The sequence below is a fragment of the Pavona decussata genome, unplaced genomic scaffold (assembly GCF_977016875.1).
Source record: "Pavona decussata unplaced genomic scaffold, jaPavDecu1.1 SCAFFOLD_155, whole genome shotgun sequence".
Classification (NCBI taxonomy): Eukaryota; Metazoa; Cnidaria; class Anthozoa; order Scleractinia; family Agariciidae; genus Pavona; species Pavona decussata.
The window spans coordinates 4,332,372-4,360,180 of record NW_028145567.1 but is presented as its reverse complement, the minus strand read 5'-3'; the positions used below and the strand labels follow the sequence as shown (position 1 = coordinate 4,360,180).

General features: G+C 38.0%; 3 protein-coding genes across 3 annotated transcripts in view; 2 read left to right on the top strand and 1 right to left on the bottom strand.

Annotated features, from left to right (window-relative positions):
* Nucleotides 1–10,362, top strand: part of LOC146465968 (myoferlin-like) — a 44,778-nt gene extending 34,416 nt beyond the window's left edge. The window contains exons 48-60 of the mRNA XM_085128294.1: nucleotides 117–208; nucleotides 436–606; nucleotides 1,060–1,217; nucleotides 2,051–2,190; nucleotides 2,521–2,609; nucleotides 3,090–3,185; nucleotides 3,685–3,732; nucleotides 4,449–4,539; nucleotides 5,301–5,400; nucleotides 6,630–6,799; nucleotides 7,158–7,267; nucleotides 7,903–8,050; nucleotides 9,612–10,362. Of these exons, the coding sequence (XP_084984420.1) occupies nucleotides 117–208; nucleotides 436–606; nucleotides 1,060–1,217; nucleotides 2,051–2,190; nucleotides 2,521–2,609; nucleotides 3,090–3,185; nucleotides 3,685–3,732; nucleotides 4,449–4,539; nucleotides 5,301–5,400; nucleotides 6,630–6,799; nucleotides 7,158–7,267; nucleotides 7,903–8,050; nucleotides 9,612–9,644 (1,446 nt within the window). The 3' untranslated portion in view covers nucleotides 9,645–10,362. The remainder of the gene's footprint in view (nucleotides 1–116; nucleotides 209–435; nucleotides 607–1,059; nucleotides 1,218–2,050; nucleotides 2,191–2,520; nucleotides 2,610–3,089; nucleotides 3,186–3,684; nucleotides 3,733–4,448; nucleotides 4,540–5,300; nucleotides 5,401–6,629; nucleotides 6,800–7,157; nucleotides 7,268–7,902; nucleotides 8,051–9,611) is intronic.
* A 3,921-nt stretch (nucleotides 10,363–14,283) lies between these two features.
* Nucleotides 14,284–27,809, top strand: part of LOC146465966 (myoferlin-like) — a 63,265-nt gene continuing 49,739 nt past the window's right edge. Inside the window, exons 1-4 of the mRNA XM_085128333.1 lie at nucleotides 14,284–14,580; nucleotides 25,658–25,719; nucleotides 27,058–27,152; nucleotides 27,357–27,459. Of these exons, the coding sequence (XP_084984459.1) occupies nucleotides 14,481–14,580; nucleotides 25,658–25,719; nucleotides 27,058–27,152; nucleotides 27,357–27,459 (360 nt within the window). The 5' untranslated portion in view covers nucleotides 14,284–14,480. The remainder of the gene's footprint in view (nucleotides 14,581–25,657; nucleotides 25,720–27,057; nucleotides 27,153–27,356; nucleotides 27,460–27,809) is intronic.
* LOC146465967 (uncharacterized) lies at nucleotides 19,093–20,926 on the bottom strand. The gene is made up of 2 exons (XM_085128309.1): nucleotides 20,608–20,926; nucleotides 19,093–19,989 (listed from the first exon to the last, which is right to left on the bottom strand). Exons 1-2 carry the CDS (start codon nucleotides 20,836–20,838, stop codon nucleotides 19,312–19,314), a joined length of 909 nt encoding a protein of 302 aa, XP_084984435.1. The 5' UTR covers nucleotides 20,839–20,926; the 3' UTR covers nucleotides 19,093–19,311.

Below are 27,809 nucleotides of genomic sequence, written 5' to 3'. Positions count from 1 at the left end.
GCATTCGTGCATCGATCGAATGTTAAATCAAAATGTTGTTTTATTTTTACTCACAAATATTAATATTTAATAGCTAATGTCGACTGATATCGATTTTCTAAAATATTTTCTTTTAGGCTGATCCGTACCTTATCGTCTCTCTTGGAAAGAAGAAATATGATGATCAAGATGATTTCAAACCGAACACACTCAACCCAGTGTTTGGAAAGTGAGTGCGATGTTGAACGACCCTTGGCAGCAGATGACGTCACGACGAATTACATTAGATCACCTCTAATGACGTCACTGTCATTTAGATTGCCAATTTTCATACCTTTTGAATGCTTTTTTTTTTGTCCTTTTTCCCTCAAGTTCAAAGCTTAATGTAATTTTCTTCTTTTTTGCTCACAATTCCTGTCCGTGCACACTATAATGTTCTCTTTTCTTGTTACTTAGGATGTTCGAATTCAAAGCAGAGATTCCTAAAGTAAAAGATCTCACGGTTCAAGTGATGGACTATGACTACCTGAGTCGGGATGATCTGATTGGCGAGACTGTGATTGACTTGGAACAGAGGCTGTTGTCTCGATTTCACGCAAAATGCGGCTTGCAGAAGACTTACTTCACGTAAGTAATATAACACATGTAATGATAGCGATATGATAGAAGGATTTTTGGTAAAAGAAAATTAATATCTAGAGATGTCTATGGGGGTTATGTTTCTGCTTATGTAATCTTCTTTTAGTTTGGAAAAGATTTTGGCAGTGGAACTTCTGTTGAGATAAAGCTGATTGACAGTATTTTTGTGAATCAAAATTAAAAACTAACAGGTTATGTGCCAGCCTCAACATCCTCACTTACAATAAATGACAAATGACCCAATAGGCAAATGACCAAAGTTTGTGTTTTTAATAACGTCGTTAAGCAGAATATATTTAACTTATTTTATTACCATTATAAAAAAACCATTGATGGAAATTGTGGAATAGTACCAAATGAGAAACCAACCTTATAAACACCTTGTGTGTGTGTGTGAATGAACGTCCAGCTTTTGTTAAAGACTTGTGCTATGTTTGTTAGGTCCGGAACCAATGCCTGGCGTCACTGCGAGAAGCCCTTCAGTATCCTGGAGAGGTACTGTGAGATGACAATGAAGCCTTTCACCTTCTTCGAGGGGAAAAAGGAAAATCCCGACAGGATTGTCATAGCTGACAGAGAATACACTTTGGCCCAGTTTGGTCAGTATACAGTACCATCGTTGTTTGAGTAGCTCCGTGATTCAGTACAAGCCCTCTGGGCCGGGTTTTTCGAAAGCCGATTAACGCTAATCCACGATTAAAAGTTAACCGAGGTTTTCATCTTACTCATTAAAGATGATTTAAAGGGCTCATCTTAAGTTAATTGTAAAGAAAAGTCTAAGGTAAAACTAAGGGACAAAAATCTTTTCGACCAAACTTTACGGATTAGTAAATATACTCGAATCAAAGTTCAGGTTAACCCAGGATTAGCTTAATCGGGCTTTGAACAACCGGGCCCCCTGATCTTCAGAATAGGTGGCTCGAGCCGTCCCTCCAGAACTCGAATGACCCCGTCTTATTTTAGCGACATCTCGCTCACTTCGCACGACCACAGTTTGGGAGGACCAGGCCCAGGGCCGGATTCATAAGGCTCTCAAGTCTTAATACAAATTTGTAGCATTTTCTTTTAATTACGCCAATGCCTTTAACAATGCCTGATCCCTTTTTATAACACAAGGAGGCAACCAGCACCGTTTGCAGCGTCTTACATGGTTGGTCGAGAGGACAAAAGAAGGAACAACAGAACAATGTTCTCATCCTAAAAAAAAAACAGTGCAGCTGCAGGTTATCAGGGTCCAGTGAAAATAACCATTTCACATAATAAATTCGTTATACGATCATGCCGAAATAGCTACCTGGCAGCCGAATTAACGGGTTTTCACGTTTTTGTGCATTGACTGTTCAATGCATAGAAGAGGAATGTCTTTTGATAGCAGTAAGTACGCCCAGTAAACGTGCTGATATTATTATCAATTCTTTTCCACCCTTTGCAGAGGAAGGAACTCCCCCACAGAAGGAAGTAGGACCTGCCCATGAACGTCTGGCTCTACACATTCTCCACACGTTCGGCTTGGTACCGGAGCACGTGGAAACAAGATCCCTGTACAGTCCGGTTCAACCAGATATAGAACAGGTAAAACAAGTTATTTGAAAATTATTTAAAACATGGACTGTTTTTGTGTTCGTAAATAAAGGAATTAAAAAGATGTGCTCAACTCGAACAAAAAACAGTTCTTCGGTTGGTCTTGCTAAGGAAAAAACACCGTTCTTTCTGTTTGCTAAAAAAGTTAAATAAATAAATAAATAAATAAATAAATAACAATGATGACAATAATAATAAAACGTTTTATATACATCAGTACATTAATTCAATCCTTTAAAATTCACGAAGGAATAAGTATTTTATTGCCCTTAAATATTTACTCTACTTTTCTTTATTCATTACCCTTACTTGCCATTTCAGGGAAAAATTCAGCTGTGGGTCGACATCTTTCCCAAAGAAGACGGAAGCCCTAAACAACCCGTTGTCATCGAAGAACGAAAGCCCGTTAAGTAAGTAAATAACTTACCTTCAAAACGGCAATGTCCAAAGCAAATGTCAACTCATTCCATTCAATCCTGTTTTATGAGTGCAAGTCTTCATTTGTGCACGTCATCTAAAATTTGAAAAATCCTAGATCATTTCAAAGCCGAGGGTTTCAAGATCTGCTTCAGTGATCCACATAAGATCATGAATTCAAATATTTATTTACCTTGGTTTTTCGTTTACTCTGATGCCTTCATTTAAAATTAATTTGGAATTCACAAAACTTTGGTAAATTAGTCAGAGTAAAAAATGAAAGTAAATTTTTCCCAGGAAAGATGTTTTGCAGTTTGGAAGAGATGCACATAAAAACTGGGAGAAGTGTAAAGTCACCTTTCAAAAAAAATAATCCGCTTACTGTGTGACAGGATAACGAACTATAATTGAAAAGAGAAAAAAACATTTGATTAGTCTAGTAAGTAGTTTTGATTTTGTCTTTGTCCATTTAGACATGAGTTGCGAGTTATCGTCTGGAACACTACAGATGTGGTCCTAGAGGAGGAATCTATTACAGGAGAGATGATGAGCGACATTTATGTCAAAGCGTAGGTTTTCTTCCTTCGCTTTTTAATAGTGGGCAATAAAATCCCCTACTGAAACGTTCAAACCTGTATTTTTTTCTGATTAAGCGGACAGTTTAAATAGTCGTGAAAAATGGTCCCTTCTGTGAGTACCGAAACGTGAATGAGGTAAAGCAAAAGAAGCCCTTCACCCTTTGTTTTTTTGTTTGTTTGTTTGTTGTTGTTGTTTTTCCTTTTTGTGTGTGTGTGTTATGTGCGTGTATTTGACTTTTGTTTGTTTGTTTGTTTTTTACTTTTCCCTTGTTTTGTTCTTGTTTTTGTTTTTATTTTTAATTTTGTTTATTTGTTTGTTTGTTTTTGGTTTGCTTATTTGTTTCAAAGCATGTGGAAGATTACTGATGGTATCCGGAGAAGTTTTTATCTAATACCTCTTTTTGCTTGCTTGTTTTGTTTTGTTTTGCTTCTGAAATATCTCCAAACAGTTATGTAAAAAATCACATTCCTGAATCTGCTTCTCTTCTAGGTGGATCGATGTTGTGGACGACAAAGAAAAGACTGATGTTCATTACAGGTAATAGTTTTCGCAAGGGTGAATATCAGCGCGATATATGTGAAACTGTGAAATTTACAAAGGGCTGCCACTCAGCCACATACACTCTTTGTAAAACCCTGATATTTTAAAGTTCATTTCTCCAAAAAATATTTAGCTAATCATGCTCAACTTTTCAGAGCCAAAATTGCTAATGAGGCTAAACATGCAGGCAAAGATCCACTTATAGAAGTTTGTAGAGCATCAAACTTTGATTTAAACAGAATCTAACAAACAATGCATAACGTATTTTTTTCCAGGAATTTATTTTACCAAAGCGGCGAACATTTTAAACATTTCCACTGTTACATGCTCGTTTAGTTTATGCTGTCCATTTTTTCGCGCGGAATATCGCCTGATACTTAGTCGACGAGACCGTTTGCCGAGTTGGCTAAAATCAGGGGATAGTCCGAAAGATTGAGCAGGATAATTGTTTTATTATTCATTACATTAACACTAAGGCACGTTGTTATCGCAGAAAAGCTGTAGACGATCTTTATTTTGCCCTTTTCTCCCCGAGACACGAAATAACGTATATCGCAGGACATCTGTTGACCACAGGCGATGAATATTCATTGCACCATGACCATATTTAGACAGTGTTACAATGTGTGGAATAATAATAATGTTCGATGTATGCTAAGAGGTAGAACGTAAACAACGACGTCATTCTCCTATTTTCCCGTTACCGTTAACAGGTCTTTGGATGGTGATGGCAACTTCAACTGGCGAATGGTGTTTCCTTTTGATTACCTACCAATTGAGAAGAAGGTGGTCGTCAAGAAAAAGGTAAAGTAGTAAAAATTAAATCCTCCACAACTTTAAAGATAAGATAAGATAAATTAGATAAGATAATATACACTCGATTGCAAAAACGTTGACACCTAAAAAGTATAAACCGTGAACGATGAGACCCAACGGATTTGTGGGTAGTGGTTAAACAATAACCTCACTTCCATAATCAATAATTTACCATTCTCATTCTTTACAATAAAAAATACAGTGCTGACTTAATTCTTCCGAAACATTTTCTACCAAAAATTGCTTAAATTCATTGACTGATTTGAACATAGGCAAATCGCGAATTGTATATCACTCAAATTGGCCCTTGCTGGCCAACTTGGACACTTTCCATCATTCACCACGTGTAACTAATTTTGGTCATCAATTGTCGCACGAGAATAGAATATTATGCAAATAGGTTTAGTACACTTATACCCATAAAGCCATTGGGTCTCATCGTTCACGGTTAATGCTTTTTAGGTGTCAACGTTTTTGCAATCGAGTGTATTTAATGTCAAATACATAGGGAGTGGTTTTCCAGTCTCCAGAGCAACTTGCTCACGATATAAGTGTTTGACAAGCTAAAAATTAAGAAGTATGTTAACATCATGAAAGGTAAAAAAAAATCACATATAAAAAGAGTTGAAGACTACACATACCTTCATAAATCAAAGGCAATTGCAATTTGCCTAGCTGCCTGTCATAGAAAATCTACCATCACAGTTGTTCCTATCAGTGTTTCTGAGAGTTTAAATTACCTTGGCTAGGAACATTTTTGGAGCCTGGATGAGACAGAGGAGAAAGCAACACCGAAACTAAAAGTGCAGATCTGGGAGAATGACACCTTCTCCAGTGACGACTTCATAGGTATGATTTTGTTTATGTTCGTGTGTTCTTTTTGCTTAAATAAACATGCATTTCCTGAAAATGAATGTCAACTTTTCGAAATGATCACTTGATTTGACGTCACACAGGTAGAGATAAGTGAGTCCCCTCCCTCGTGATATACGCGCCGATTATAGATTTCGATTGGGCTGGGGTTTTTTTTTTTTTTCAAGACAATCAGGACAATAAATCCCTTCTGGGAGAGGGTAGAATTTAATTAAGGTTTAATGAATAAATCAAATAATGATTTGACGTCACACAGGAAGGGATGAGTGGGTCCCCTCTCTCGTGATATGTGCCCGAATAATAGATCTTGATTGGCCTGCTTTTGTTGAAGACAATCAGAACAATACATTCCTACCAGGGGAGGACATATTTTAATGCATAAATTAATTTGGCGATTTCTGACTACGACGAAGAAAAAAAAAAGATACCCGACCCAAACCTAGACACGGCCTGCCCTGCAGGCATTCCGTGTAATAAATCTATTTTGTGTTGTTAATTTTCTTTTCCTTACGAGCATGTAAACAACTATCAATGCTACCCACCTCGAATAGCCCTAGCTAATTGTGGGTAACTAACATTGTAAAAAGTGTTTTCTCTTATAATAAATTAATGTTTTTGTTGTAATTATTTTCACCTTAATGAAACCACTATTGACCCAAATGAATGAATATTTTCTGTAAATGACCTTGCTTGCCACCAGTCTCCCAGTAACTCAGTGGTTAGGGCATTCGACTGGTGTACGCCGGGAAGGGCATGGGTTTTTCTCTTTACCAAGTTTGTGATATATTTCACAATCGCGTGCTAAATTGTGGTCTAAGTAGCTGGATAATTCCCGGAAGCTAAACATTAATTTAGAGGCAAAATAAATGTGAAATAGTTGGGTTATCTTTAGTACAGTTACAACTGTATTCAGGCATTTTTCTGAAAAGAAGAAGAAAACTCACAACAGGCCATTAATCTTTATGCACTCCCCTTTCTTGACTGTACACTATTTTGCCACGTAAAGAGAAACTAGAAAATTTTATTCGTAAAATTACAGGTTGTTCTTGTTTAGGAAGAAAGTCAACTCAACTTGAGTTCAACTCGCCCTTTTCTACATTTCTTCAGTTAAACATGTCTCCCAAACTCGTATTTTATCGAATTGATCAAGACCAGCAATTATTACCAAGATAATGGATTTTAATTTGCAACCTACTTCCACACAGGTCAGTTGGAGCTGGATTTGAATGAGTTGGCGAAGCCTTGTGCAGACTCTGACCACTGTGGTAACCCAAAGAAAGATCCTGGTCTTAATGGAAAGACCCTTGACTTGTTTGCCCAAAAGAGCACGCAAGGTTGGTGGGCGTGTTACAAACCTGGTGCGCCAGAAGTTCAGGTAGGATGACTGATAAGCTACATCATTTATGGTGTGCCAATGAAATTGGTAAAGTTTAAAGGTGATGATACACGAAACACTTTTTAAACATGATTTTTAAGACGTTGTCCCTTAATCTTTGCGCGCCTGGGCGTGCGCTTGACACTAGCACTGTTTTTTTGGCCAATTTCAGCCTCAAAAAGTTCTTATAATTAAGAGTGTAACACCCACTTTCCTTTCCTTTCCTTCTAGTGCCGGCCTTGATTGTAATGATTAGATCGGAAAACACAAATTAACTGTAGGGAAATAGTGATTAGTGACATTTCAAGGAAAAGCAGTTTGTGATTAGTATATTCATTTGGACATGTTTTGGCCGCAGGGCAAAGTTGAGATGACCATTGAGATCCTTGCTGGATACGAGGCGGCCTCTAAACCAGCGGGTCAGGGACGAGAGGATCCTAATCAGCACCCAGTGCTAGCGGAACCGAAGTAAGTACCGGGAAAAAGTCCAATCTAAGGATTTAGGTCAGCTCAGCCATCACCTTACATGAACCGCTTGTACAGTAGATGAGGAAGATCTTTGGTGTAGGAGGGTGCATTTTGGGTACTTGGTGTTGAAGAAACCATATCATTGTTCAAAACGAGTAGGGGACTTTACCCCAGTGTGTACATGTGATCTAACCTTTTCATTTATATCAGGTACTATATCAGGGTGGGTAATAACAAAAAAAAATGGATTAATGACGGCAGCCATCGCCTTCTCACTTCTGATCACGTAATAAGCCTCGGTTCAAACGTCTAACTTTACATGTGCCGAGGCTAATGCAAATTCGCAAAAACGAAAGCTCTTTCTTATTTACAGTAGTTTCAGCACATGTAAAGGTCGACGTTTCAACTGGGCCTTACATATAACGTGAAGAAAAAACACTTGTCGTCGACCCATAATCCAGACGGCATTGCCATAAAAAAAAATGGTGTGATATTTGCATGTGTCTTGCATGATCAAGATCTGTGATAAAGAGGTTTGCTCTCTGAGGAAGAGGTCTTTCAAGATCTCCCAGGAAGGGGTTACATTAAACAAAAAATTGATTTATGAAAGTTAACGCTTCGTCTTTTCTCCCCAGCCGTCCAGCTACCTCTTTCTTGTGGTTCACGTCTCCATTCAAGACTCTCCGTTACATTATCTGGAGGCGATACAAATGGATCCTTCTTATCCTCCTCATCATAATCATCATCGCTCTGCTCGTTGTCCTATTCGTGTACGCTATGCCGGTAAGTAGTCGTGATGGGTTGTCCAAAAGAACAAGACAACATCAAACAACAGCACAGGCTAATTCACACGAACCAATCCACTGTACCGAAAAAAATTGGCGACTGGTAAATTTACCCATAATTCGTAGCGTACGAAAACCCTAAAAGCGCTCTTCAAAAGCGCAGAAAAGTTCTTAAAACTTCAACCTAGCACACACAATGATATTACTACGGGGACGAATTTCGCAAACAAATATGGTTTCTATATGCCGATTGGCTGTGTTCGGAAGATATTGTGTTAAAATGTACAGCCAACATCATTTTCTGTGCGGTGCATTAACCCTTTGGATCCTAACAACGCATATTTGCGTCGAAGACACCGTTCTTGCTTCTTTGAATTGCTTCTTGTTTAACTTAAGCTACAACGTCATGATGTGTGAATGACACCAGCTGATGTGTATTGCCATCATCACACCCAGCAAACCGACTACACCTCCCGATTTTCGCTGCAAATCACCGTTCGTTTGGCAACAAAGCCCAAAATGCCAGTTTTTCGGCCAAATAACAACACCAAAAATTACACTTATTTATCGTCAATTTTTAATCCATATCATTTGCTCAAAAATGAAAAGTCTACATTTACAGCAAACCTCAACGTCAGACCTTGGTATCTGACTGGAAGTTTTCCTCTCAACGCTTTCTGAGGGCTATACTTCAGCCATTTTATCAGACCCAGTCTTGCGTATCTCACGTTGCCTTGTTCACGCCCGAAAAGAATTCTGGGTAATTCAGCCATAGCGCGAGCGTACAACTCCTGCCCTTTCCATTTCATAGTTTTTTTATGAGTGTCGAGCCACCCAGTACTACCAGCAAAATTTCAAATTCATTGAATATTATACTTCCCCAAACTCGCCCAAATTGCCTTGGTAGGTCCTGGTATCCATCCACAAAACGGCCAGAGAGACAGCTTCACTCGTCATTTATATTTTGGCTGATTAGATCTTTTACAGATCCTGCGTATACCTGCAGCATTTTCGTTGTGCGGTTCCTTGCTAATTGTTCACTCGTGGGCATGTTTGGCGACTCAGTCCGCATGAAACCACCTCTCACCTCTGTTTTCTTTCAGAGGCTTGCCTCTACCCACTTTCCAGCTTAATGATGCCAGAATGGGGGCTTCTGCAGAGGAAAATGGCTCGAAAAACACTTATAAAGCGATGATTTTTCCAGATTCGTGCTCGTGCACTCGCTCGGAAAAACAACAACCGTCACTTGCATCACGTGACAATTTAGCCACAGTTTCTCAAGACCGCAGATATTTTTATTTCATCTCCATTTATGGAGAAATTAAGTGGTTCAGACTATTTATTGCCAAAAGGTCACACTCAAATTGAGTCCGATTGAACATTAAGAAATGGTGTCAATTCTCTAATTAGCAACATTTCATGCACCAAACAATCGAACTACAGAGAAAAGAAGTTAATTCACTGAAATGCCGTCCCTCTTGACCTCGTACGTAGAACAAATAATAAAAAACGATTTGCCAATGCACGATACCAACCAATACGATTCTATTTTATTGCAGGGCTACACCGTCAAGAAGATATTCGGCGTTTAAGAATGGTTTAACAATTGTACTGGTGGGGCGCGGTGGAACAATCATACGGGCCTAGTCGTTCCTTTACTTAAAGTCTCAATTAAATGTTTGGTAAAGTCGTTAAATTTTTTTAATTCAAGAAGTTAGAGAGAGCTATTTTTGTCCTTAAATTCAAATTGGACGATTCTGTCGGTTACTGAATTACCTTAAAATGATAGAAAGAAAAATTAAAAACAATATCCATGATTTTTGCTATGAAAAGCTGCACACCTCCCTCACTTTGGAAGGGAAGTTAAAAATAATTTTTTTTTGTGTCTGTTCGACTTTTAAAATTTGTGTCGACGCGAAAGAAATAAAATTTAGTGCAATTTGGATACAAGTGCTTAGGAATTGTTCGTGTCTAGTACGAACTATGAAAATCGTATTTGATCGAAGGTGTACTCAAAAGGAACCTCAACGCATACACGATGATCTCTTGCATTGCATGTTGTCGCAGTTTCTTAGGTATATCGTTTCAGAGTTTTTCTCAATTAACTAGGACTCTACGCATGCACACTCCAGGTGAAGTATGGTGAAGTCAAACTTTCGGCAAAACATATTTTAGTAAAACATAAATTCACTATAAAATTTCCTAGGATAATGCTAAAATTCCTAGACAATTTGTTACTCGTGTGTTACTGTTAAGCATACGATGCTGTAAAGGGTTAGTATAGGGTTAATAAAATTCAGTAAAATGTAATGACGCAACATTCGTTTGTGTTCAGACCCTTTAATTAAGTGCGTTTTCACTGCCCTCCGTTTCTTGAGACTTCTTTCTAAACACGGCACAAAAACAAAAATCTTCGTGTGCAAATTTGATAAGTTATCTGATGATATCCTTACCGTTAATTAAAGTGAGATTTCTTCCCTTTTCGAATTTTCATCAGTCTGTTGGAAATTGAGGCATTTGGTGGACATTTGGTTGATTTGTTTTCTCTTATAATTAGCATGACTTGACAAGTTTTAAGTGGTGAGAAAATAGATGTTGATCGTGTTGCAACTTAAACTGATCATGGACCTCCTCAATTGCCCTCGGTGTTAGGTCAATACAGGTAATACTATCCATGACCAATCAAATCGACGGATTGAATTAGTCAAATACACAATAGTTCTCAGGACTGTAAAAGCTCTTCTTCACCGTGAAAAATACCTTTGAGTTGTGTATGTGTGAATGACTGTTCTTCCCCCTTGTTAAATTACCACAGTTACGTGCAAGAAGATATATTTTCAAGATCACAAGAAGAGCCATGACAATTTACCATGGTAATTGGGTTTTTGGATGCCCGAGGTACGTGAATCAATCATGGTGCTTCGTTCAATAACAACACAAACCACAAAGACATGTCAGTTCAGATGGTTTATCTTGGTAAACCTGAATCCCGTCCAACCGCATTTGCCTCGGTAAACGAAAACCGAAGAATACTTTACCCCCAGGTTAAGGAAAGCGCCGGATTACAAAAAATGGTGGGGGTGTGCAAACCGCCTCTTGAAATCCTTAACTAGTTTCACACCAAAATATGTGCCCCTTTGTGGAAAAAGCCCTAAATTGATACAGATTTTCAGACCAAAACCTATTTTCACATAAGTAAATACAGAAATTGACTTTTTTGAGCTGGGGTGACACTTAATAGTCTACTGAACGACTCTCAAATCTGTGAACCTCTGTTTTCGGATCAAATTGAAATTTGGAAACGTTGGTTTTTGAGGAGGGGAAATATCGAAATACCCGAAGTAAAGCCTCTCAAAGTAAGAACCAACAACAGACGCGGTCCCCATATGCATGATCGATGCTGAGTCCCCCTTTGAAACCCGCGCCACATTGGATGGAGGCTAGTACCCGCTCGCCACTGCAACATTACCGCTCCTTCTAAAAAAACAACTAAAAACCAAACCTATTCGAGACGCCATTTGACTTGAATAGTGTCAGAAAATCCAGTTATGTAGTAAAAGTTTTAGAGCGAACTAGACGTGGCAAGAGCAAATTCTGCAGCGGGAAAACGCTCGTCTGAGATTTGCCAAACAAAGATAAGTGTGCATAAAATTAACCACGAAAGTGAAACTCCACTAGCGGTTGACTGAATAAAGATGTCAGATGCTTGTCACAATCGACACAATCTGGAAACACCGATGGCAACGACATTGACGAAAGATTAACTCCAAACCTGGTAAGTGTGGCTTTTGTTGTTGGTACTGTAGTTGTGGTTTGTTTTTTTTCTTTGTTTTTCCTTTTTTTTTTTTTTCGTTTTGTTTTTCACGAAAACCGTCTTGATTCGATTTTATGAAATTGTTATGCCTGAGCATACCGCTTATTTTATTTTCCTTAACAATATTTAAGGAACGTTTCATTGGTGAACCAGCTCCAGACTGCCGAACAAAGCGGTTCCTTTATAGAATCAAATTATGTTTAAAACTGTGTAGCGCCATGATAAAAGTGACGAGTAAATTTGGTTTTTCACTAGGCGCTGAAAAATTTCCTTGCGAGTCTCAGACGTTTCGTTACTACTGTCCCTTCATCGGTGACATTGGTCGTTAAGTAAAACACGCGTTGCGATATTCAAATACACTGATTTAGCAACAGAACGGGAAACACTGAGTTGACGACGGCGCGCGCGAGGAGCGCGCATCAAAAATACCCATAGACTCGTGTCCAGACCATTCCGCGCACTCTCACTTCCTCAGATGACGTTCCCGTTCCGGTTGCTAAAACAGCCTAATGTCGCTCACAGCGTGCGCAGCAGGAATTTAAACGAAATTGAAATTCACGTTCATGCCGCCGGGTTGTAGAGTTCGGCATGTAAGTATTAGACGGCCCCCCGGATGGCGTCATTCCATGATGTTACGGAAGCCTGTTCGTACCACGGACACCATCATGTCTCCTGTTGTGTGTCCGGGAGAGCAGAAATGTTTAGCCACGGGCAGGTCCGCTTGCTTGTAAATGAGGTTACTAGTCGTACACGAGAATCTCTGTCGGATCATCAAAGGTCCACCAAGGGTGGTGATCTGGTTCCTTGATTCTTTTTCACTGCGAATAAACTTCCTCGCCTCGTTTTGATAGTTTCGCTTTACACAACCTTACCTCTCTCTCATCCTAATATTAAAAAAGAGGATTATTGGACAAAGCCATTCCTGAGTTTTGATTGGCTTAGCAGCCATCACAAATCGGCCATTATTAAAAACGTGACCATTGTATAATGCAATTACGAGGTTTTGGTTGCCTTAGCGGCCATGGTATATGAGCCATTATACCATGCCCGATTAATAGCGACCATTAAATTGTTTTCTGGTTGTTCTTGCAAAGCAAAATCAGCAAGATCTTGCAATATTTCTTGGATGTTTTTAATAAAACAATTATTCCACTCGCGCTTGTTGGATATGATATGATATATGTTATAGCTTACTCGGCGCTACGCACCTCGTCGGCTATCTATCATCTCATATCCAACACGCGCTCGTGGAATATTTTCTAACTATAAAATGACCGAGAAAAACATTAATGTCCATTAAATCGTCTATTGCTCGATCTTGGAATTACAAATCAATTTGAACACATGGAAAATACATTTTATCCAAAATGACGACGCGCGTGAAATTTTAAAACGAAAATATTGTAGACGATAGTAAAATCACGTTTTTTTCTGACACCGAAAAATGATTTAAATGAGAAGATATTTTCAACAGTTGAAAATCAATTTATTTTAAGAGTAAAGGTTTTCTTTAAAGAATTGTTTACAAACAAATGTCTTCCTGTATAATTAGCCGTATAGCCATTTGCCGCTTCGCTTGCTCAGCTGTTAATAAAGGTAAACATTGATCACGGAAAAATAATTTATTTTCAGTACATAATAACTACTTTTCTTTCGTGCGTTTGACTCATTTTAATAAACCATTTTACATAATTTAAGCGTCTTATTTTTTAGCTTTGAAGAAACGTAAATTCCTTCTGCGAGCGAGAATGCTAATCCTGAAATATCAGCACAAGTTGGAATCGAACTACTTGAATAATGAGCAAAACATCACGCGAGATCACGTTCTGAGTAAGAGAATTAGTTAACAGGTGTATCAGTCATTATTTAAATTACCTTACTCGAGAGCCATATACATGACTCAACTGATGTAAGGTTAATAGGTTAACAAAACATTCATAAAATGCTAAGCTGAGCTCGGCTGTACGTGCGCTCAAGAGAATGTTTCTCCAAACCTAAAGGTGCCTTCACACGGCAAACACAATTTGACGAACTCGAGTTGGCAAAATAAATTCTTGCTTTCGCAGTCAAATCTTAACTAACATAATAAATCAAATTAAAAGATAAAAACACGACGTCTCATCGACGACCGTCGTGTCGTAGTGGCATGTAAGATCAATTGCAGCTTCCTGCTTGAAAAAAGTATGTTCTATTCTTCATCGACGGAAACAAAATAAAGAAAAGTTGGCGAAATTATTTTGAATTTCATCGATGAACTTGAACGCAAATAGTTTCTCGTTTTCAGCCGCCATCTTGCACAGTTCGTCACAAATGATCTAAGATCACGTGAAGAGAGCGCGACAATTTGATTGGTTATATGCAAACAACTCGCGTTTGACAGTCGTTCACACGTCAAACATGCGTTTGCCAAAGGAAGCAAGTTGGCGAGGAAAGAGATACGTTCGATTAGTGGCAAACCTGTTGGCCAACTGTTGATGCAACGTTCACACATGCCAACTCGAGTTTGCTAACTTGATTTGTTTACCGTGTGAAGACGCCAGCCATGAAAGAGTCAAATACTAGAATGGGCTTGAAAAGGTTACATTATTGAGAGTAACTCCACTGTGATGCAAAAATGTCGCTTAAAGTTGTCGTTCACAGCGCTAAGAATCTTCCAGACGTCGACTTCAAAGGGAAAAGTGATCATGATCCCTTTGCTGTTTTGAGTTTTAGAGGTAGGTCTCTTTGATATTGTGAAATAACACAAATTTAGAATTATAAAACGTCCCACTTCGAAGAAATAGTAAGGACATACAGTTAGCTCCAAATATGAAAATTGTTTATCAACGAACAATTGCGAAGCAAAATGCAAGACACGGGTGTACAGTCACATATTAAAAGCTTGAAAATGACAAAGAACTAAACATACTTGCAAACAAATTAATGCCTTAATATGCTTTGTAATATGAAATTTATTTTGACTGTGATTCAACGCATAGAGGAAAACTAAGGCGAAAAACGCATATGGGGTTTATTTTTCAACTCAACTTGCTCAGTTATACTAAATTAAAAGTTATGGCACAACTGATCTCCTTGGAGATATTTCATCGGTGCAAAAATTTGGAATTGTTATTCGAATATACCAACAAATTGGATGCATTTTGGAGAAATTATTCTGGCCTTTAATTCATCGACTTTAAATTATTTTCTTTATTCAGATAGGTCTTTCCGTGCAACACTTGAGAATGAATACAAATATAAAAGTATAGGATTCCAGTGACTGGGAAATGATTAACGTGATATTTGTATTCAAAGATATTGCGAAAAAAAATAATTGATTGTCAACTTATAACCCTGGGAAAACAGTTTTTGTTTATAAAGCGTACAATAGCGTGTTTATTTATTTCCTACACGTGTCTGTCCAACGCGGCTGCAAAAAATCTCAAACGCCATTGCTCCCATTTTGGGCAAGTTGAATGATCCGTCAGTTGCTATGTTACACATGTCTTGCCTTGTACCTTAAGTTTACAATTCTTTCAATTACGCGTCGAAAATAACTCGGTTGGAATATTATTTGGTTTGGCTTTATTTCGCTCTGCCCAGATCTGCCGACCACTTTGAACGCAAACCAAAACCATTCGCCTTCGGATTCGCTCTGACGAAGGGCTAACGCTCAAAACATCGGTACTCGAATCTCTTTACGGTAGACAAATTACCTTATCAACCCTGTTAATAAAACCAAACATTAGAATAGAAGAATAGAATAGAATAACCTTTATTTAAACACTGTAAAATCCATCAGGAGTATAAAAATTAGAAATAACCTAACTATCCTCAACAAAATTCAAAACCTAACTACAACTAATCTAACTAAAGCCTGTTTTTCATGAATGCCGTGTATACTAGTATTGTAACATTAAAAATGAACATTAACTTATCTTTTAAATTGACTTAGAGATTAAGCTTCTCTCACATCACACGGCAGGCTGTTCCAGAGAACTGCTCCGCTATAAGTAAAGCTGTTTTTCATGAAATTAGTTCGCGGAAACGGGACAAATAGTTTGTTAACAGAGTACCTCAGGGAGTAACGCGTTTCATTTCGTTTAACAAATTTAGAGGATAAATGTTCGGGAACAAGACCATTTAAAGACTTGCATACCATTAAGGCTCTCTGTATTTGAAATTGAGTGCTCAAGTCTTTCCAATCGAGTTGTCTAATTAAACGGTTAGCGTCAGCATCATAGCTAGAAAAGGTTAAAACGCGAGCGGCACGGCTCTGAAGCTTCTGTAGCCTGTCAAATAATGTTTTGCCACAGTTACCCCAGACAAGATTGCAATAATCAAAATGAGATTGAATTAGTGCGTTGTATATATAATGAAGAGTAGGTGGAGGGACAAAAGGTCTAATTCTTTTTAATTGCTCCTATTCCGGGGGCGACCTTTTTAGACAATTTATCAATGTGTGTTTGCCACCGTAAATTTTCATCAATAAATATTCCAAGCGATTTAACAGAGGAAACGTGTTCTATCGGAACATTATCAATCGAGAGCTCAAGTGGGTTCGACAAAGTACTCAATTTTTGTCTGGAGCCAATTAGCATGAATTCAGTTTTAGCTGCAGTGTGAAACTAATTGTGACTTGTTCCCACGTGTTGTCCCGCGCTTGAAGCTATTTGCTTGCATTTGCTTCGAGTCCTTATTGGTTCAAGGTCTTGCTCACTTTTCTCAGTTGCGAAGACACTCCAGTCAGCTATAGAGAACCGTATGCGTGATCTGAGGACATGGATGCTTCAGAAAAAGTTAAAGAGTAACGATGAATGGACAGAATTCTTAATTACTGGTTCTAAACAGCAACTTTATGCCCGTCGTAAACTGTTTAGTTTTCTGTGCCTTTTGTAAGGACTTTGCATGGGTTCGTGCACTGGTTTGATTCAAACTTATCGATGCTATCGCCCACTGTATTGTATTGTTGTTCAACAATAGCTTTTTTATCTTCATAATGTCTGACGTAATAGTAGTTTCTGGATCAAAAAAATGGCCTTATAACTTTACTTCTCGCTTTTATTAACAGACGTTTAGATTATTGTAATACCCCTCGTAGATGACCTAATTAACGCCCAAGGAGTCTATTAAATGTTTCACGATTTTGGGAGGCGTTTATTAGACAAGAGGCACTTGTTAGAAAGAGGCGTTTATTTTCGTTTATAACATAGAACTTCAACTGTAACAATGATATATAACCTGTAAGAAAACTCAAAAGAGGAAAGCAGAGTGTACTCCATTAGTCAATGCCCAAATTGTCGCAAATAAGAGGCACGTTTCCTTCATTAGCCTCATCAATCTGTGATGTAAAAAACTGGGTTTGGGCGATTGGGCTCATGTAGCACAGAGAGCTACGATTTCAACTTCTCCGATCCTGCCTCACAAGGTTCGCCATAACACGTTCACAACTATCAATAGCTACGTTCAATACACAGGCGTTGAATGACTTAGCAATTAGATTTTGAGAAAGCCACGACCAGGGGGTTAACGCCAGGCCAGAAGCCGAAAATTTGCAAACATTCTCGGTACAGAGATAAAGAACATCAGACATTAGAGGTGTTTAAAAAAAATTAAGCAAGTAAGTAAGTAAAAACTTAAAGAAGGTAACACAACAGAATTTCTGATAAACTAGTGGCCCTCTATCCTTAAAAATTATTCAGTACTTAAAATACATCTAAGATAGTCAAAGTAGGCTGAAAAAAAATTGAAATGTCAATCCAAATTGTGAACGTCCAAACCTTTTTCTGGTGCTTTTTTTGAAATTGAAATTGAAATAAAAATTTTAAAATAAAAAACCATATTAAAATTTGCGCTTTACAGGAAACTGCAAGATTATTCTTGAAACTTTACTTGGGTGGAATTAGAGCCATTCATACCTGTTAAATTTTAATAAATCCTCTCGACTTCGTAATACGCTTTGAAAACTAACGTAAAATCAAATCAACTCAAATCGTAAATAATTTGATTTTAAGAAAAAACTATCTATATCTTTTTATTCCAACTTAAAAATAATTTAAAAAGCCTTACTAACTTTTAAAAAGGATACCAAAACAATAAGACGATTGCCATTACCTTTTTTGTGTTGGGGAATGTTATCATTTCTTAAAAGTTTCGTATACAATATCAATCTTCATGATCATATAGTCAAATCCCGTTATTACGGATTACGGACATCGTTGGGACCAGCAAAAGTGTCCTTATTACAGAGTGTCCTTATTAAGTGGGTAAATTTTAAGGAAAATTTATGGAGCGCGACCAAGAAAACTGTCCATAATAACGAGTGTCCGTATTAACGATTACTATTAATCATCCCGGCAACTTGTTCCTTCCCAGCAGGGAAGCTAGCGAAAAAGCTGTTATCGTGGTGCGTTGGTTCATTGTTGCAATTTCCCCTTTAGATTTTTAGCATTACAATACAATTGCCTTTACATTTTCAGAAAATGGAATACAATAGGTGCAATATACCTCCTGGGGGAAGTGAACTTTTCCTTAACAATACGTAGTAATCATGAAACCAGTTTTTGCGAAGAAAGAGAATTTGGTGTATATCGTGATGCATTACTTCCTTGTATTAATTCTCTTAAACTTTGAAAACAAGACAGTATTATACGTTCAATGATACTTTCTGGGTTAGGGCCTCCCTGTAGCAACATTGAAGAAATCATGAAAACTTCTGATCTTGTCTCTTCTGATCTTATCTGAACTTGAATCTGATAAGTTTTAAGACTGAAACGTCTGATCTTGTCTCTTTTCGTAACGCTTAACTTCAGTATTTTTTCACTGCTCTTTCTGTAAATTATGTCCCTGAAACACCGAAAACGTGGAAATCTATCTGCCCAAACTGCAATGCAGCCAGAAGCATTGCTACAAATATCACGTGCTGTTACTAAGTATTATCTCTTATTTATCGCTAAGTTTTTTTGCATGATGTAAATTCGTCCGTCTTAAAGTTTTAGCCCGGGTCCGCAGTAATTGGCCTTAGGCTGTAATTGGCTGTTGGGGTATCCCTGTCCATGTATTTACTGTTACTTTCAGTTTCTGTTATGTCATTACATTCTTGCGATGTCTATTGGACAAAGCCAGGAGCTCATTACTGGGCTCCTGACAAAGCTAATGAGTAAATAAATAAATAAAGAAAATAAAACAATTTTTGAAGCTGCAACCTGAAAACTAGTATGTCTTTCCTGCCAAATTAGTAGGGTTTTTGTTACGAGAACATGGCTCTATTGCGATACAAAATACTCAAACTTCTTCCTGGAATAGTTAAATTTCATATTTTTCCAAACCAGTATTGGGTGGTTGACTTCTTTGTCGCAGAACAACGAAAGGCTTTGTTAGCGTTAGGTCGGTAATAGCCAAAATTTCTATCAAACGGTTTTCCTGCGTTAGATTTGCCATCTAAATCACACAGCTCTGATCTGTGATCATAGGTTCGGATCATTGACCATTAGCGCTTTACTCCAGGACAAAGCTTCAAAGGCGGTGCAATTGATGCACTGATTGCCTCTGATATTAATGAACTCGAAACGCCTGCAGTTGCCAGTCCCGTCCGGTTTCATGACATCAACATCAACAATTGAGGCTCTAGCGTAATCTCGAAAATCAACGCCAACAGTTGGAAAATTGCACGTTGCGCGCCATTGAGTGGACTGGGATCGGATGAGCTGCATATTAGCCCGGGACAGACGATAACTTGACCAGTCACCAAGAGAAGTTTCATTGACGGCAAAATCATGAGACAAAGACTTTCTGCTAAAACTGTCATTTCCTGAAGAATTTTGACGCTTTTCCAGTGTGTAGCTCTGTACTAGGGTCCAAGCCGCTCCGGGTTCCGCATCGAAATGGCAATAAACGTTCAGAGTTCCGTTTGTAGCGTTACGTATTGTGTAAATTCCATTGTTGTGGCGTCCAGACGTTAAAATGTCGTGACACGAGCGGAGTGGTTTGTGACACCTGTGACCGGAATAACCAGTTGGACATGCGCACACGAATCTCCTCGCTTTCACGTTACATACTTCACGACAGGTACCACCATTTTCGCATGGAGATGATTGACAGCATCCATTATGACAGATGTTGCGTAAACAGTTCTCTTTCATTGGCTGAAAAGATAATTTCTTTTCAAACGTGTATTCCAAATAAAACACATGACCCTTAAGATATTACAAGAAAAGCTTTGTTGAATACGTGGTTTGATTAATTGGACAGCCGTGTTAGATCGACTAATACAAACAGGATTGTAAGGCTTTCAAAGACGTTTGTTAAAACTCGCCACATTCAAAGGAGTTTACAGAACTCGAATTTCAAATGATGATTTCTCCAAAACTCCATTTTCTATTACAGTTTCTTATTTCAAAAATGCTGCACTCTTGTGTTCGAATTGGTTATTAGCACAATGTTTTTTGTGGAGAATCTTGACACTATGCTACAGACAGCACAATTTGTATAAAAAAAATTACAAAAGCAACTAAAGTTTTTCTTTATGTATAATTTATTCTAGGTAAAAGCTAGTGGACTGGACAAAGTTTACGGTGTGCCATTAATAATTGTATAACGCTGCTTTGGACCTGTTATGAAAATTTTAAGAGTTTCTTGTTTTAATACCCTTTTGGTCAGGCTTAGTTGCAGCGGCTAATCAGAAAATTTTAAATTCTTCGACTAGTATCTTTTTTTTATCTGTTCTTTTCGGCATATTCAAAAGTAGTGAAATGTAAACCTACCTCGGCTATGTAGCTTCGAGTCATTTCAGTGTAAGTCCACGCATTTTTTGGTTTAACGGACCCCGGGTTTGTGTATGAAGCCGCTTCATTCAGTTCGCACTTTGCCACGTTGCTGTTAAAGTTGAACGATAAACACTGGCAGTTATCGACACATCTCAAGAAGCAGGCGAAAATGTTGAGCGAAGTGTGTTCTGCACGAACGTGTCCCTGTAAACATGAATTCTGTTGCATAAGCCTTTTGTCTAAATCGATCCGTTCGTATTTTTTCTCTTCTATACACTGTGCCGAAACAGAAGCAACAAAAACGAGAAATATCGTGTTCATTGCTGCACATTCCTTTGATCGGTTTCTGAAATCGTTCTTGGCTTGCGAGATTTGTTTCTGCAGTGGGGCGCTGTCTTTGCTTTGTTTTATGGAACAAGGAAATAATATCGTCGGTATGGAGATTAAAGCTTAGGAAAACTTCTTTTGTTACTGATTGGAGCACAATGTGCTTATTACAAATTTATGAATTCTTGCTGTCATTTAGGAACTCTAGAAAATTCGATGACTTGACTTTCTTTAAAAGCGCTGTTGGCGATGACTGAAATATTAACACTTTCCTTCCTAAATAGATCCTCAAACTCCAATTGTGGCTGACAAGCTACTCATATTGAAGCTTTTCCTGTGGTGTTTATTATATGATCTCAAAATGTTCACGTACGACGTTTCAAATGAAAGCGTAACTTTTCTCTGATGCTATTTTTGTTGATTTGAGGCAGTACAAAATGAATTCGCGTTCATTGTCCTGTTTAAAAATAAACCGGGCGGCCTTGGAAATCGGAAGGTAAACACTACCCTATTTTGAAGACAATTGCGTACTGAAGAAATTTAAGGACGTTCGCGCGAAAAAGTTCTGCCCTGCAGATTTTTTTCATACTTTATGTATGGTCAGCTAATAAGTTATTGATGTCAGAAATGCAAAAAAAATTGGGGGTCACCGACTTTGTTTCAGAGATACAGCGCTGGAAAAATACCCTGATTTTGAAAAATTGGGCCTTCGTAACTCAAAATGATCTCCACAGTTTTAAGTTTAAAATATTCAACATGAGTAACTGGAGACAAACTATTTTAGTCAAATTTTATCTAAGCGTATATGTTTCGTAAATTAGTCCAACTGGTGTCATCCTTGTAATTAAATGTAGCCCTTAAAGAGGACATTCGCGATCGTCACACAGACAAAAAAGAGTTTAATTCGATGGCGCGTGGACAGAAAAATAGAAAATAATCAAACTTCTGCCCCATAGATTTTTTTCATTTTTCTCTAAAACGTAGACAATCGATAAAGAAAGTGATCAATTAAAAAAAAAGTGGGGGTCACCAGACATCTAAGAGAGTTATAATGAAGACAAGCTAGCCGCTGTGGTGGCAGATTCCAAAATCACGTTTTTGCGTGACAGGTCAGAGAAGCACTGGAACCTAAACAGGGATATCTATCCCATCATGCACAGCTTACAATGATTGCTCGAGTCAATGTTTTCGTTCGTGTGGGCTGTCAAAACTCTGATCGTTTAAGTTGTTTATTGTTGTTCTACCTTTAAAACTTATACAGCTGTTTAGCCAATGCCAAGAAAATGCATCTATAGCCGTTAGCGAGGCGAAAATGTGAGAAGTAAGCTTATTTATTTACCTAGAATGGGTATGTGGAGATTGATTGGGATTGTACACGGGATTGGTGATCAATAAAATTGCTCTCTTGTAAGGTAAGACTTTCTCGTTTACTATCAAAACTTTAAAAAGCTTAAAGGTGACTTCGTTTGACGAATAGACTACATAAAGTATTGCATTTCAATTACTTTGTTATATCGAGAGTCATGTAAATATATAAATCTATTGGCGCGAAATACCTGCAGGACCGTATCAACGCCTTTTCTTGGACTTTTTGCTGCTTTTTGTTGCAACATTAACCCGTCTAATCGTTTCACGTCGAGTTTTCCTTTTTAAAACTGTGCAACGGAAATGAATTTCCCCCTTTTCCCCTTTTTAATGCTGTCAAATCGGCTGACATGTGTGTTTACCTCCGTGTATCGTCAACCATGAATTGCGCGTGACATTGCGTGGCGTGTGCGTTACTTGCGCCCTAAAGATGCGCATAAACAATTAGCGCGAACGTCCTTAATTTAAAACTTATCAATATTTAATTAATACTTTTTTTTAAAAAAAATAAGTCTGAAATATTAATATGTCAAACACCAGTTGTGTCATACATTAACTATCAAGAAAGGTTACATGAGAGAACACTTCCTCTCAAGCCGGCCGTCAAATCAAACTTGAGATCATTGTTTTCATTTTCAAAGACGAAATTTTTAAAATTGTGGCTTTGAAAAGTACAAATTGAAACATTTCTTGTGCCCTTTTCTGTCACATAAATTTAAACGTCCTTTACTACCTCTTTCGTGAAGTATCGTCCCGGCCCAGGGAAGAGTCTATTATGTCTATTCCTATAAGATCTCAGCAAAGCCATAGCCAATATGTTTTATTTCATCCTGGTAGGTGGATTGAAAGGTGACCAAGAGCTATCCAAAACTCGAAATTAAACTGATTCAATCTCGTGCTATTTCCAATAGGTGGTTTGCATTGCCGCCATATTGGTGCATAAAACAAAAGAATTTGTAAAATAAAAATGGAATAAGAAAATCTTATTGTTCCTGTACACCAACATGGCCGTCATGACGTCACATGCAAACCATCAATATAGAGTGTTTTCATTCACGTGACTACCGTCCATATTGGTTTACTGAAACAAAAGAAGGTATTTGCATAAAAATAGAGTCCAATTCCCAGAGGTTTAGTTTGGGACACCAACATGGCCGCCATTTCTTTGTTTTGTGACACCAACATGGCCGCCGTGACGTCATGTGAAAACACTCTATAACCTTCTTGTAAAGAGTTTTTCTCTTTTCAGCGACCACCATTATCATCCCCAATGAAGTGAGTGCCGTCACACACTTCAGTAACTATGGTAACTTTGACTGTTGTGCAACTCACTTCATCTAAAACTTTGATATGATCCTAGCAAATGTGAGTCGATCGCATGGATTACTTTTCATTGCGTTATAATTTGTGTTAAAAATTGAGAGGTATTGCTCCCACTGCTGAAAAATTCAATTGCACAACCTTTAGAAAACGCGTGGTAGGACATCTCGTTTCTGATACCCTGATTTTATTAGATCTTACTCAAACTAAATAAATCTAATCTCTGGAAAGTAGGCAACAATCTTTTGTAAGCGTTGTAGTATACACTCGATTGCAAAAACGTTGACCCCAAAAAAGCATAAACCGTGAACGATGAGACCCAATGTGTTAATACAGGGTACTGCAGTAATATTTTTGTAAGGTCAGCGGATGCATGTCACCAATTTGTTTGGTGACCGCTCATCCTGTCTCGTAAGCCGCCATGTTTTCGTTTTCATCACAAGTGTGATTTTGTTTGGTCTTTATCCGTGTAATCCTTCATCATCCACATGTGTGGAAGGCCGTCTGAGTTGTTATCTTAAGTAAAAGGTTTTATCTAACGAATAACAATATCAGTCTTGCTTGTCAAAACTCCTTCGGATGTTATAAGTTTGATGTGCGAAGGCAGCCACACAGTGGCTTTATGGGTATACGTATACTAAATTTATTTGCATAATATTCTATTCTCGTGCAACATGCGACCAAAATTAGTTGCACGTGGTGAACGATGGAAACTGTCCAAGCTTTCCTTAATCTCAAGTTGGCCAACAAGGGCCAATTTTTAAACGCTACCCACAGATCCGTTGGGTCTCATCGTTCATGGTTTATGCTTTTTAGGTGTCAAAGTTTTTGCAATCGAGGAAGAGTGTTTAATCCGATTTCCAAACACCAGAGAAGTTGGTCGAAAAAATGATGCCCTGCTGAGTGGTTCTTTTTAATAAACTTCGAGGTGCTTGGAAATTAATCAGATGGATCACGTTACGGACTGTTTGATATGGCTTCTGAAACTGTTAGTAATTCTTGGAGAAATTCAAACCAAAATTTCACCGAATTTCAAGATAATTAAGATCACGTTTCCAAACCTCCTTCACGGTAGTAATTTCCCTTGTTTTCTTGTCATGAACTATTATTCTCAAACTCATTAATAATTCATCAAGCCAGAACAAAGCAAATCACTACCGTGAAGGAGGTTTAGAAATGCGATCTTAATTATCGTAAAATTTTGTGAACTTTTGCTTCGAATTTCTCCAAGAATTATCAATAGTTTGAGAAGCTATATCAAACACTCGAAAGAGTGTTTCCTCCTTTTTCCAAACACCTCGAAGTTGGTTAAAAAAACTCGGCTGCGCCCTCGTTTTTCCAACCCACTTCTCGGTGTTTGGAAATCGGAGGAAACACTCTTCCTCGTGTTTGATATATTACATATTACTGATAAATTTGAGAACACCATTTTCAGATCACGAAAGACAGCTAGCTTCTAAAATTTAAACTTCATTTTAAAAATCGAGTCTTACATAAACTAGAGGCCATTGCCGAACCTTAAGCCCCGTCTACACGAGCAATTTTTATATGGCAATTTTTATTTGCCCGTGTAGATGACGGAAAATGACCAATTCTTATGTGACAACTGCGTCTGCTGAAAAGCTGGCGTGTTAATTTTTATGTGGCAAATAAAAATTGCCTCATAAAAAAATTATCCGTGTAGACGAGATGCTACATAAAATGTGACAATTTTTTCAACGTCATCTGTAGAACCCAGTCCCTAACATTTGCGCATCCAGCATGGCGCCATCCTACTTTTTGCCTTTCCATGGACATCTCCACTGTGCGAAATTATTACTGACGCAAATTAACAACAAATATTTGTCGAGCCATCTACACGGGCAAATAAAAATTGCCACATAAAAATTGCTCGTGTAGACAGGGCTTTATGTGCGTTATTATAACACAACAGCAAATAGATTAGACGATTATCTTTCTAGAGACAATAGACAACCTCTTTTTAATAGCAACAGGCATGTTCTCACGTGACACGCTCCCCTTTTTTAATTAACAGGTCGGAAGAAAAAGACGCCAGCACAGGAAAAAACGCTAGATCCCACGTGGCCACCAAACGATGTGAGTACTGTACTTGGTTTAGCTTGGTTGAAGTCTTAATTAAGTTGAATAAGTAGAAGTTATCGTAGGCAGTTTATATCAAAATTGGGAAAGATTTCCGCTCAGCCCCATACATTAATTATGCATGCATCATTGTCATACTAACCTTCTTACTCAAAGAACGAGCATGGATTGAGTTTGAGTCGCAAAACGTATACATAATTAATGTATGGGGCTGTGCGGAAATTATACCTAAAATTGTTCAAAACTGTCGGTTCTGAAACATTACTAATTACCGCCAAGGTTAATACACAACTTACTCGTCATAAATCTATAGCTAGATTTTTTATGAATGCCTCGCGAATCCAGTATATCTTTGATTCATTTACCTAAATGCAAATTTATGACCCCGAAACTGAACAAAACTAAAAAGAAATTTAGTGGTCACCAAAATTCACACAGATTATTATTTTGGGGAAATTCGTAAAATTGTATAGAACGTGTATTCTTATCATAAGATGAAGAATACTATGCAAATTTAGAACACAGTCGTAGACGCTATACTATATTCCATAAGAAACATAAGAAACTAGGCCTTCGACTCGCACTATAGGTGGATTGCATTGCCGCCATGTTGGCGCCGAGAGGGGAAACTATCTATCCACCAACATGGCCGCCATGACGTCACATGAAATCAACCTATAGTCATTTCACATGACACGATTGAAACAAACCGAGATGACCTGGATCACATGGATTTTAATATGACCTAATTAGTTTGTTCCATATTGATAGTTTCCTGCCTTGCCGAGTCTGTGGTCATGTACCGTAACGTAAATGGCCTCCTTTGCGCCCCTCGTTAACTAATTGGTGTCCAAATACCGGTATTAAACGGCAAACGTCCGCCATTTTGTTTTACGTTCAGACGCGACAACTACCATGCTTTTCGTTTTTGTCGTTGTTGAAATCGTTCCTGTTAGTTTTATCGTTGTCTGTCTGATTCTTTGTTTTGCTTGCTCGTTATTTTTCGACCTTTTTGCCTCGATAATTCTTCTGACAACCGCCTTAACCTGCACAGACTGTGGCAAAGTCTGCCGTACAATATTGGGATTCACAGCCACAGAAGTTACTCGGTGCTGCTCCTTCATAGACCAACCATGGCACACAGACCAAATCATCTCCCGAGACAAACGGTCGCCATGCCAACAACAACTTCTATTGAGACTCTCCATAGTTGGTATGTCATGGGATAAATTCTCCCCCATTGAAGATATATAGATTCAGTGCTTTATAATTAAAGGTATTTGTTTAAACTTAGCAATAAAGTTGCCAAACGTAACTATTTTTCTTGAACCACAGGCTACCTTTGATTGGCCCCTTGGCTCAGCACACCTTACTGACAACGAGAAACTGTTGATCAAGGTTAAGGACTACAAAAACGTGTGGTTTAAAAGGTGAAAATCTCTGCAAGTTTAACATAAAAGCCTTGTTATAATAACATTTTTAAGTGTTGTAAATTGTACATACAAATACAACCTTGATTCATAGGTGAAAAAAAAAAACAAGAAGAATTACTGCCAACAAAACATTTTTGGTTTTCTTATCTAATTCGTCTTTTACTGGAATGATTTTTCTCTTTGTTTTATTTTATCCATCAGGCTGCTTGGCCAAGTAGAAATTCCTCTTCGTGACGTTCGTAAAACCAAGAAGGTGGAGAAACGAGCTTATGAACTACATGATGGTAAACATCGCCCAATCTTGGTGAGCAATGCATTTGCTTATCAGTTGTTTGCATTTTCTGACTGTTGCAGTTTGCTTTGTTTGTTTGTTTGTTCGCTTGCTTGCTTGCTTGCTTGCTTGCTTGCTTGCTTGCTTGCTTGCTTGCTTGCTTGCTTGTTATGTCGGGTGAATTCTTTACCTCGATTTCTTTTATGCTCACAAGCCCAGTGCTGACAAATGGATGTGATCCATAAGCAAGCAAAGAGTTGAGAGAGTGAGCGATCTTGTGATATGTGTGCGTGAGTCATGTATTTGTTGTTTTAATTTGCTCAAAACTCTTGAGCAGTTTGAAGCCAAAAATTCAATTAAGCCCGTCAGCTCCATATAAGATT

Bases quoted from the DNA above. Each gene is read 5' to 3' on its own strand.
- LOC146465967 (XM_085128309.1), bottom strand. From the start codon at position 20,838: ATGCAACAGAATTCATGTTTACAGGGACACGTTCGTGCAGAACACACT. The intron at 19,990-20,607 runs GTAGGTTTACAT...TTATCTTTTCAG, and splicing joins CTCGAAGCTACATAGCCGAG to CCAATGAAAGAGAACTGTTT.